This window comes from Protopterus annectens, chromosome 13.part0 (genome assembly GCF_019279795.1).
Source record: "Protopterus annectens isolate FY-2018-M chromosome 13.part0, PAN1.0, whole genome shotgun sequence".
Classification (NCBI taxonomy): domain Eukaryota; kingdom Metazoa; phylum Chordata; order Ceratodontiformes; family Protopteridae; genus Protopterus; species Protopterus annectens.
Window position 1 is genome coordinate 1,199,465,634 of NC_056747.1, and position 12,083 is coordinate 1,199,477,716.

Below are 12,083 nucleotides of genomic sequence, written 5' to 3' on the forward strand. Positions count from 1 at the left end.
TTTTGAAAGTAAATACAAATTAACATGTCACAGTGGCTAAGAAGGTAAAGCCATTATATATATGTATGTATATATATATATATATATATATATATATATATATATATATATATATATATAGTTCCCTTTCACATGACCGAATTTCTGTAAACTCAAAATTTGTAAGCCCGAGGCCAGAATCTCGAATTTACAAAAACTCGAAAATGGGAAGAGGAACTAAAAAAAAAAAAAAACAGACACCTTTCTAATGTTTTTGCAGGGGGGGTTGCCCCCTGCACCCCTACCCCCCCCACTTAAATATTCCTATTCTGAGATTGCACTACAGTGGAAGACAGGGAAATCTTCCGGTTTGCACTATATGCGTAAGCACAAACCGGAAGATTTCCCTGTCCTCCGCTATAGTGCGGTCACGGAGCATTTTGATTTAGCTGCGAGGATCCAGGGGGACCTTGCCCCTTGCAAAAAGGTAAGTGAACTCTTTTTTTTTTAAGCCCTAAACTTCCCATTCACAATTTTGAGTGAATGGAAGTTCGAGATTCTGGGATCGAGCTTATGGGTTTCGAGCTTCCATTCATTCGATCTTGTGAAGGGGAACTATATATATGTATATGTATATATATATATATATATATATATATATATATATATATATATATATATAGGTTAGGATTTTGAATTCCATGGCTTTCCATTACTCATCTGTGATCCAAGGCAGATTGTTCAGTGTTCAGTATATGCATCTTCAATCCTACTTCAAGTCTGAGCTCATTGTACATCTGTGGAAGACTTGCTGTGATTACTTCTACTCCAGGATTTGAAAAAATGCTTTCAAATATATGTATAGACCATACAAAACTTGATGCCTCCTCTGTTTCCAAGAAAATAAATTTGTTTGTGACATAGCACTCCATTATGCCAGCAAGTGAATCAATGACATAAATGACATACATACCCAAAATTGCTACCACAATATCGTCTCTCAGAATTTCGATAGAGCCACGTGATATGAAGTATAGTGCAGTCAGCACATCACCATAGTGGACCAGTGTGTCGCCTGGTGGAGCATGTGTAGTTTTAAACTTCATAGCCAGGGCTCGCAGGCAGCCCTTGCTTGCACCTTTGAAAGCCGTACAGTGCTGCAGCAGGGAACGATTCAGATGGAGACAAATGTCCGCCTGTAGGCACTCAGGAAACCCCTTTAGCACCTGATGCAGTCAAAAAAGAAAGAAATTTAGGCATTGAGGGTGGGATACAAATGTTGTTACATTAGCTTACTAATTCAATAGAGCTGATATGTACTTTTATCAGGTTTACCTTTTTCAACCCCTCAGTAACCACCTCTCCATATGGGCTTAGGTACATTTGATCATCCAACCCCTCAGTAACCTCCTCCCCATATGGGCTTAGGTACATCCAGTCATCGTCAAACCCTCAGTAACCTCCTCCCTTTATGGGCTTAGATACATCAGATAATCACCAACCCCTCAGTAACCTCCTCCCCATATGGGCTTAGGTATATCCAGTCATTGCCAACCCCTCAGTAACCTCCTCCCCATTTGGGCTTAGGTACATCCACTCACTGCCAACCCTTCAGTAACCTCCTCCCCATATGGGGTTAGGTACATCTGATCACTGCCAACCCCTCCGTAACCTCCTCTTCATATAAGCTTAGGTACATCTGATCATTGCCAACCCCTCAGTAACCTCCTCCCCATATAGGCTTAGGTACATCCTATCACTGACAATCCCTCAGTAACTTCCTCCCCATATGGGCTTAGGTACATCCGATCATAGGTTCATAGGTAGGTACTAGGATATTGGCCCTAGACCCTATGTAAGCCTAGCCAACAAGGTTCCATGGCTTTTGCCACCCAAGAAAGTTATTTTCCTGTGTCCCTGTCTAGCAGAGCCACAGAAGTGATCCCTGGGGTGAATTTCCTAATTCCCATCCATTCATCAAGATTTTTCTTGAAGAGTGCTAATGAGGAACTTTGCTTGACATAGATGGGTAGCTTGTTCCAGAGTATGGGAAGTCTCTGGGACAGGAATCTATCCCACCAGCATGTTCTATTTATTGTGGTGACATGGTTTAGGTCCCTAGAATGTGTATCCTGGAAAGACTGGGATTTCTTTAGGTGTAGCATGTCCTACAGCTCTGGGTTTGACATAGCTTTGTATGTTAGGCAGAGATCACCTCAGAGTAGGCAATATGCTACGGAGTAAAGCTGGAGTTTTTTGAGACAGTTAGCATAGGACATCTGTTTGAGGCCCATAATCCTCTTTTTGAGGTACTTCTGTGGCCTTTCCAGCTGTTGCAAATGTCTTCTGAAGTACATTCCAAAAGGGGCATTGTACTCAATAATGGGTCTAATGAGAGCCGAGTAGAGGGGAACAATGACCACCTTTTTCCTGGATGAGAACCCTTTCGTGATGAGGTGTGCACGTAAAAGGATTTCCTGACTACTGTGGCAATGTGATTATCAAAGGAGAGACTACTGTCCACCTGAGTCCCGACGTCTTTTATCACACCTTTGGCATTAAGTAGACTGCCGCCTATGTGGTAGTTCATGGGAACAGAGTTTTTACCAAAGGGGATGACAATGCACTTTTTGGCATTTAGCTTGAGGCCATGGCTCTGACACCAGACATCTGTCTCAGTGAGGCCCTTCTGTAGGATATCCATATCATTTGGGGACTCGACTATGGCACCTAGTTTGCAGTCATCTGTGAACTTCAACAGCTAGAGGCCCTCTGTGTTAGCCCTTACTTCAGAGAAGTAGATACCAAACAGGAGAGGACCCAGAACCGAACCCTGTGGTACTCCACTTGTCACTGGTTTGAAGTCAGATTTGGAGTCTGCAACTTTTACAGTGTGGGTTCTGTCAGTGAGCCAGTTGGCAACCCATCTTGTGATGTATGGATTTATACCCAGTTTAGTGAGTTTATTTATAATTCCAGAATAGGGGTTGGTGTCGAAAGCCTTGGCGAGGTCAAAATAGGCTGTGTGAACTGCCTTACCCTCCTCTACAGCTTTAGTAACTGTTTCAAAGAAGTCGACCAGGTTCAGGAGGCATGATATGCCTTTCACAAATCCAAACTGGGTGGGGTACAGAGTTTGGAGGTTACCTATGTCTTTGTTTATGAGTTCCATGATGTTGCATTCCATGGCCTTGCAGACCAGGCTTGTCAGGCTAATAGGGCGATAGTTCCCAGGGTCCGTGGTGGCTCCCACTTTGTGGAGTGGTATAACTGTTGCTGTGCAACATTTAGTGGGTACAAAGCCTGACGTGAGGCTATGATTGAACATGGTGCTTAAGTGGGAGGCCAGTTCATTCTGAAGTTTGTGTAGGACGCAGCCTGGGATGTTGTCCGGTCCTATGAAAGCTGTGTTCTTTGCTTTGGAGAGTGCAATTTTTACCTGAGCAGTTGTGATTGCAGGGTCTCTGCATTCTTCCAGTATAGATATGGGCCCTTTAGGTGAGAAGGGGGGTAAAGTTAGCACTGAACTTATCAGCTAGGATGTTGGCGATATCAGTTGGTTCAGTAAGTTTCGTGCCATTGTGCTGTAACTCAGAGCAGACCTAGGTGTTGCCATTGAGATTTTTGACATAGCTATAGAATGCTTTGTGGTTTTCCTTAGAAGCAGTGGTAATCTTGTTTTCATAGCTAGCTTTGGAGGATTTTATGAGGGATCTCAGTTTCTTATTGAGGATGACCAGGGAGCTCCTCCAGTCATGGGATTCTACTGTCTTCTGCAACAGTTTCTTCCTTCTATTGTAGAGTTTGTTTATAGCGGGGGATCACCAGAGTGGCTTCCTTTTTTCTGGAGGACAGCATCTTAGTTCTGTTAGGGATAGCACGAACCATGCACTTGTGTAAGTGCTTATAGAGTGCATTTGTGTAGGATTCTGCAGTCATAACTGCATTGCCCATCTGCATGGATGTCGTGAAGTTTGCCACTTCTGTCTTAAGAAGCATGAAGTTGGCTTTGGAGAAATTTTTTACAGTGGTTTCCTTAATGGGGGGTGGGGGCGAGATGTGGATATCTATGGTGATTAGCTTATGGTTGGATCTGACCAACGAGGAGTTGACTTCAGGTGTGGAACACCGGTCAGTCATGTTGGTAACGACTAGGTCTAGGAAATTGTTGTCCCTGATGAGGATGTGGATAAGTTGATCCAGGGCATTGGAGTTTATGAATTCTAGAAAACGTTGAGTGAAGGAGTTGGTACATGAATAGTTTTCCCAGTTAATGGTGGGGTAGTTGAAATTGCCCATTATTAGGGTGTTTGGTTGGACCCTAATATTTTCCAGTATATCAAGAAAAGAGGAGTGGGAGTCCTGGGGCATGGTGCGGGATCTGTAGCAAGCTACAATTTGGATTGCAGTTTTGCCCAGAGTTAGTTGCACTTGGATAATTTTAGATGCATTATGTTGGGCAACTAGCCTGGAGGTGTGGATATCCTTAATGAATATGGACACACCTCCACCTTTGGTGTTCAGTTTAGATGGCCGAAAGGTATGGTATGAGTTATAATAAAATACCACCAAGACCACCGATCCAGGCAATAAGCAGATTTAATGAAACATTTAGCACCTCGGCTTACAAAGCCTACCAAGAGTAAAAACACTACAAAAGACTGTTTGCTTAAATACAGCATACTGCATAAAACAGCTCTTTTTCCTATATTAATGGTATTAAATTTACAGCTAGGTATGGATATAGTTGTAACACAGAGGGGTTAGTGTATGTGTTGAGATGTGGATGTAATAAGTTTTACATAGGGGAAACATATAAGAGTTTTAGGGTCCGGTTGCAGGAACATATTAGGGACATAAAAAATAAAAAAACTAGAGAGTCCCCTTGGTAGTCATTTTTTGACAGCACACAACTCTAACCCTGATTCCCTTAAGGGTTGTTACCTGGAAAAATTGCAAGTTGGCATAGGTGAATGTGTGTTTTTAAAAAATAAACTCTTAAAAAAAGAAACCCTCCTGATTTTAAAGTATGGTACTTTGGAGACTCAGGGATTCAACAAAGAATGTAATTGGAAGTATGTGATTTAAATTGTATGCCTAATTGAGTAATTGTTTTATGCAATATGCTGTATTTAAGCAAACAGTGTTTTGTAGTGTTTTTACTCTTGGAAGGCTTTGTAAGCCGAGGCGCGCTTGGATCAGTGGTCTTGGTGGTATTTTATTATTTTACTTTTTTGTTTTTTTTAAGTTGTATTTGTTATGGTATGAGTTATAGCCTGGTAATGCAGAGGTGCTCTCCGGAGCCTTGAACCAGGTTTCAGTCACAGCACAGATATCGATATTCTCCATTTGAAGGAGTGCCTCAAGTGAGTACATTTTGAGGTTTAGACTTCTAGCGTTGAGTAGCATTACCCTCAGTTTTTGTTTGCCTGTGCCAGTTATGGTGGTGGGTTTGTCATTTGGACCTTGCCTAACCCCTCAGTAACTTCCTCCCCATATGGACTTAGGTACATCCAATAATTGCTGCTCCTGACTGAATGGACAATCTCATACTTAATACATAAAATAAATAGCAAAATACAACATGTTTATGACAAGTTTTAAACTTTTCTCAGGACACCCACTTTTTATAAGTGTTTGTAGTTTACTTCAGAATAACATCATCTGTACTCTGTATGCATATGTAATTGAGTGTGTGAATTTGTGGAACTGCATAACTACATATATTTATTTTTATTTGTGTACTAAAATAAAGGTATGGTACTTTAGCTTTTTAAGTGTGTGTGTGTGTGTGTGTGTGTGTGTGTGTGTGTGTGTGTGTGTGTGTGTGTGTGTGTGTGTGTGCATGCACGCATACACATTCATGTTCCTCCTTCAGCCAGTGAAGCAAATATCATATTTATACTATTTCAGCCACAACCTAGTGCATAACAAAATAAGTACATTATACATAATAAAGAAAGTATACATGTGTGCACACACACACACACACACACACACACACACACACACACACACACACACACACACACACACACACACACACACACACACACAAAGCACACTAGTAATTAATCTAAATAATTTATATTAAGTAATTAATTGTGACTGCACATCACTTTAATTGTATACCACTTTGTCTAGGCTTTTATGTACATGATATGTCATGACTAAATGGTGAGTTCATAGGTTCATAGATTAGTACTAGGCTAACTGTCCTTGTGGACCACTTTAAGCCTAGCCAGTTACCCCATGTGAGAATCAAAACCTGCACCTTTTGTTTGTAAGGTAAACACCTTAACCGTTATGCCAACTTCCCACCTAATGTATGTCTATGGCCTTACTCTTATGGAACAGTATACCTAGGGATGCCCATAAATGTGTGCTCTCTTCCTGAAGGGACATAATTGGATTCTACATTCTGCTTTCACTTTTAGTACATTATTGACCAAGCCTGTCAACAATTTGCATGGTCACCAGAGTTGTGATTTTTGTTTGCGAGATAGCTATTCAATCACTTTGATTTTCTTTTTTCTCAGTTGCAAAAAGAGGATAATACAGTGTTTTCTTTTCTTCAGTTTCTTATGCACATCTTCTCTCCTTGCCTCATTTTCTATTTACTTCTATATTTTTATTTTAGTGCCAGCATAATTTGTTGTCTACACCATTCATGAAGGTATTTCTTGCAAAACCTTTTGTTTGATTGTTTCTACTGCTTTAAATATATAGACTCATAGTACAAGTTGATAATTTAATGTCATTGTGAACACTAAAAGTCATCAGTCAGAATAAGAAGCAATTAAGGGATGTCATTGTATAGCCACACCAGTAAAATGATTTTAAATTCAGAAAATCTAGAGTAGTGCACTGGTCTTCCAAACAAGAATGAGACAGTGATGATGCTGGCTTTTTAAATGATGATGATGATCTAAAATGACTTAAACTGAAGTTCTACTCGATACTAAATTTCAGAGCTGAAGTCTAATGAAAAGCTACAAATATTTCCAGAACTACTACTCTCTGTTTCCATGTTATTGCTAAGTCAGAAGTGGGTTCACCTGAGTGTCTTCCCATTTACAGGTGACTTACTGCATTCATATCGATCCCATTGGTGTAAGACCACGCATGCTGAAAGTACTCCTCCAGTCGCTGTCGGAGAGGGTTTGGAATCTGATGAAACCTGATGAATTCCTTCACACGTAGCATCTGGGTGTGGTAACGTGCTGTGCCAGAATACAGTCGCTGAATGATGGCAGAAACATTGCCAAATATGCTGGCATACATCAAGGCTGGATGAGAAAAGTGAAAGAAAGCAATTACTTTCCAGTAGATAATAAACTAATATTTTAAGCTATTGTATGTGTATATGCAGGTTCCATTCATTTAACTGAAAACTCAAAATGCTGCACACTCAGAATATTGAAAACAGGAATTTGCTGTATCCTCTGTATTGTGTTATCTCAAAGTTGGTATATATAAGTTGCAGGAGATAGGGGGCTTGCACCCCTGCATTAAATAGGCTTTCAATATTTTGGGTTTCCAACACTTTAATTGTATCTGTGTGTGGTATTTGACATGATAGGCTAGGTTTAGTTAAAGGAATTTCAAAGTGTTAGAGAACAGGAGAGTTACAGTTGAGACACTAGTTATATAATTGCTCTAGTCATAAACTTCATCATGGGTTAGTTTACTGATGAAAGACTCAAAATCGCTGCTTGATATTTCCTTTTAGTACTTATTTTGCTATGTTTTAGGGATGGTATGAAAGGAGATCTTAAAATGAACATAAAACGTTTTCTTCATGGATTCATAGCTAAGAGGACTGTAGACCCAAGATAAGCAGTTTTAATATTTTAAGAGTGTTAGTCATGTCAATTGTTCCCCTTCTGGCTTTCTGCCATCCTTATATATTTATTACACATTATGCATTCATTTCTTTTGGTCCTTCTGAAATGAGTGGCAACTGGAAGGCAGCCCATTTTAAGCACTTTATATGTGAAAAAGATAGATGAGTGACTGCACGGCAGATACAAAACACACACATTGAAAAAAAAACAATATCTGTACTAGCTGCAGTGTATGCCAGCATATGTAATTACTGCTTATATGACATCTGTAAGAATGTATTTGGCAACTTTTGGGGTGAAATTAGTGTCTGAACTCATGATTGTTTGACCTTATGACAGAACTGTGTGTCTGTTGCCGTAATCCTTAAAGCTATGTTAAGAGGATCTTTATGATCTTGGAATGATCCATCTATCCATTAATCTATAGGTTCATAGGTTCATAGGTAGGTACTAGGCTATTGGCCCAAGGGCCTACATAAGCCTAGCCAACAAGGTTTCCTGGCTTACGCCACCCAAGAAAGTTATTTTCCTGTGCATACCTCTCAACCTGGAAACATCAAAAATCTGGACAAGGCCCATGAAAAATAGGTACAAATCTGTACGCAGATTAACATCTAATTTGAATATATAATTATGTAACCCCACCCTCTCCAAGGGAACTGTGGGATACCAACTTTCGAACACAAACTGAAGAACAGGCAACCAAAATATGGCACCAGAGTCCCCCTGCAGCCATTTCAATGTCCCATTACCTGGCTATTTCGCCCCATTTACCATAAACACTAATGTGTGCATACTGCTTTACTTTTACAATGATTATTTGGATTTTATTTTTACATTGTGCAGCACATCAATGCACAAACACTAACACACATCTGATAAAGCAATACTGTCTCACAGTGAAAATAGACTTGGCATTAAAACTTCTCTGCCCTTAAAACTCACATTCATTGAAACAGCATTGAAACCCACACCACATCCAAAGAAAATGCGTCTGGCCAGTGGTGGATAAAGATTACCTTTGGGCTGTTTTCAAATCACTTGCACACAAAATAAGAAACATACATGTGTTCTTTTCTTTGATACACCTTCCTGACTTTATTAAGTTAGATTCCTTGTATAATACAGCACACTTGTTAGACAGAGCACATTTTAAATGTATTGTTTGATGAACATTTTTCCAGTAGGCTGTACTGTAGGCAATGAAAGAAAATGCATGAACCAATAATTACAAAACTGCCAAATTCAGAACATTTCTATCATAAAAGTCTACTTCCACACCCAAACTATAAACAGAATGACATTAGTGTAAGCCATAGGCATCTTGCACAGCTTCTCACACTTATTTTCAATTTCAGGGTTTTTTTTTTTTGGGGGGGGGGCAAAAGGTCAAAAACCAGGGACACATTTTAAACATTGCTTGTATAATTTTTGAAAGTTGCTAGAATAAAATGTTGCGTTACCACCATGGATGTTACTGGCATGTCTTGAACTCAGAACACTATACACTACAGTCAGTGTAACATACCACTATGCTAAATCAGCAGGTTACAAAATAGGAAGACTGAAACTTAATGGCTATCATTTAGTGAATTCAGTTCTCACTTCTCACCATAGCTCTCAACCTGTTAGCACAAAAAACCTGGACAAACAACAAAGCCAGTAATGAGGGAATACAACTCACTTCTCACTCACCAACCATAGCTGTGCACTGTTAGCACAAAAAAATGGACAAACAACAAAGGCAATAATGGGGGAATACAAATTCTGTTGTCACTTCTCACCATCGCTCTCAACTCTTAGTACAAAAAAATGTAGGCAAAGATCAGAAATGGTGGTGGTTAGGGACTTTAGGCTCTCTTTACCCTGTAGCAAAGGTACAGGGTTTGAGCCTAAATACCTCTAGCCACCAGGTGTGGGGTATTTTCTCACACACACACACACACACACACACACACACACACACACACACACACACATACTGCACAGATATGTGCCTGCAGTAATTTCTTCCTGTCCTTTGTCTCTTTTCCTTTCTATTTATAAACTAAATTGAGGGAGTTTTATTTTCAGATGGACAATCACTATGCATTTACAATGATCTGACCCCATTCATAAACAAAAATATTTTTTTTTCTGTCAACTCAGAACTGAATGAGAGAAGATAGGCAGTGGCATTAATTACAGAAACTGTGTGATCTCTATAAGTATGCAGCAGCAAGATGTGGGAATCAAACCTTGTTTTATAGAAGGAATCAAGCTCAGTCACATGACATTATTCCATTACCTATACTATAGTAGAGCATAAATGGATGAACATGAAAATAAGTAAGATTAGAAAGAAAGAGAGGGAAAATGCATAATTTGTTCATTTCAGTAACTATATCATTTTGACATGACATTATTAATGCTTTCAGTAATAGTGAAATCTGCTGCTATATGTGCAGAACTAAATGGCATACACTGTGGAAGTGAAATGTTTCATTTATGAAATGCATGTAAGTTATAGAAGAGTACAAGGTGACATATGGAAGTAAGATTTCTTTTTTTCTGTAATCCCAAAAAGTTATTTACATATGTACATAGATTTGGAAAAAGCACATGAACTATACTTGGAACTGCACATTTCGGTTCACAGACGTTTATAATCTGTACTTATTGTATGTAATACCTTGCCTTTACTATCCCTAGCACACACACACCCCATTTGTTGTTTCCTTACCTAAAGTCCATCCAAAACCAGCCCAGCAGCAAAGTAAAGTCTGTTTACAGTGGTAGCAGCAAAGCAGTTTAGTTCTTCCATTCTCGGCAGCAAGCAAAGCAAAAACGTCCAAAACCAGCCTGTTCTTATCGGCAAAGCTTTCTGTTCTCAGCAGCAAGTAAAGCAGTTTACTTCTTCCATTCTTGGCACAAGCAAAGCAGTTTACTAAAGCCAGCCTGTAATTCAAAATTAAAGCCAGCCTGTAATTCCCGCTCGCAGCCAGCCAGTCGGAAATGATGATGTGAGCTCCTTGAGCTCAATTCTGACTGGCTGGTAGCGCTGTCAGAGCTGACGTCATTGCGCACGTGATGATGTCAGCTCCGACAGCGCAGAAAATTCAAAACATAAAAAAGAAGCAAAAAAATTGGAAATGAAGGGGTGCCACTCGGGAATCATGGCACCCCTTCATTTGGACCCCAAAACTCGGTAAAAACCGAGTAAATCGGTATGGTTGGGAGGTATGTTCCTGTGCCACTGTCATGCAGAGATACAGAAGTGATCCCTGGGGTGTATTTCCTATTTCCCATCTACTCATCACGATTTTTCTTGAAGAGTGCTAATGAAGAACTGTGCCTGACATAGATGGGTAGCCTGTTCCAGAGTATGGGAAGTCTCTGGGACAGGAATCTATCCCTCTAGCATGTCCTGTTTATTGTGGTGACAAGGTTTAGGTCCCTAGAGCGTGTAGCTCAGAGGGATTGGGATTTCTTTAGGTGTAGCATGTCCAACAGCTCTGGGTTTGACATAGCTTTATATGTTAGGCAGAGATCACCTCAGAGTAGGCGATATGCTACGGAGTAAAGTTGGAGTTTTTTGAGGCAGTCAGTGTAGGGCATTTGTTTGAGGCCAGTAATCTTCTTTGTGAGGTACTTCTGTGGCTTTTCCAGCTGCTGCAGATGTCTTGTGAGGTACATTCCAAAAGGGGCGTTGTACTTTATAATGGGTCTAATGAGTGTCGAGTAGAGGGGAACAATGACCTCTTTTTTTCCTGGATGAGAACCCTTTTATGATGAGGTGTGCCACGTAGAAGGACTTCCTGACTACTGTGGCGATGTGACTATCAAATGAGAGACTGTTGTCCACCTGGGTCCCACATTCGGTGTTAAGTAGATTGCTGCCTATGTGGTAGTTCATGGGTACAGAGTTTTTACCAAAGGGGATGACACTGCACCTTTTGGCATTGAGCTTGAGGCCATGGCTCTGACACCAGGCATCTGTCTCAGCTTGACCCTTCTGTAGGATGTCCACATCATTTGGGGACTTGACTATGGCTCCTAGTTTGCAGTCATCTGTGAACTTCATTAGCCAGAGGCCTTCTGTGTTAGCCTGTACTTCAGAGAAGTAGATACCAAACAGGAGAGGTCCCAGGACGGAACCTTGTGGTACTCCACTTGTCACTGCTTTGAGGTCAGATTTGGAGTCTGCAACTTTTACAGTGTGGGTTCTGTCAGTGAGCCAGTTGGCAACCCATCTTGTGATGTAGGGATTTATACCTA

The 12,083-nt window shown here is 40.4% G+C and overlaps 1 protein-coding gene across 2 annotated transcripts in view; it reads right to left on the reverse strand.

Moving 5' to 3' along the window:
• KCNH6 (potassium voltage-gated channel subfamily H member 6) overlaps positions 1 to 12,083 on the reverse strand; it is a 1,196,060-nt gene that overhangs the window by 132,783 nt on the left and 1,051,194 nt on the right. For both annotated transcript variants that reach the window (XM_044055208.1, XM_044055207.1), the window contains exons 9-10: positions 7,069 to 7,268; positions 953 to 1,205 (exon numbers count right to left, since the gene is read on the reverse strand). In XM_044055208.1, coding sequence (XP_043911143.1) covers positions 953 to 1,205; positions 7,069 to 7,268 — 453 coding nt within the window. The remainder of the gene's footprint in view (positions 1 to 952; positions 1,206 to 7,068; positions 7,269 to 12,083) is intronic.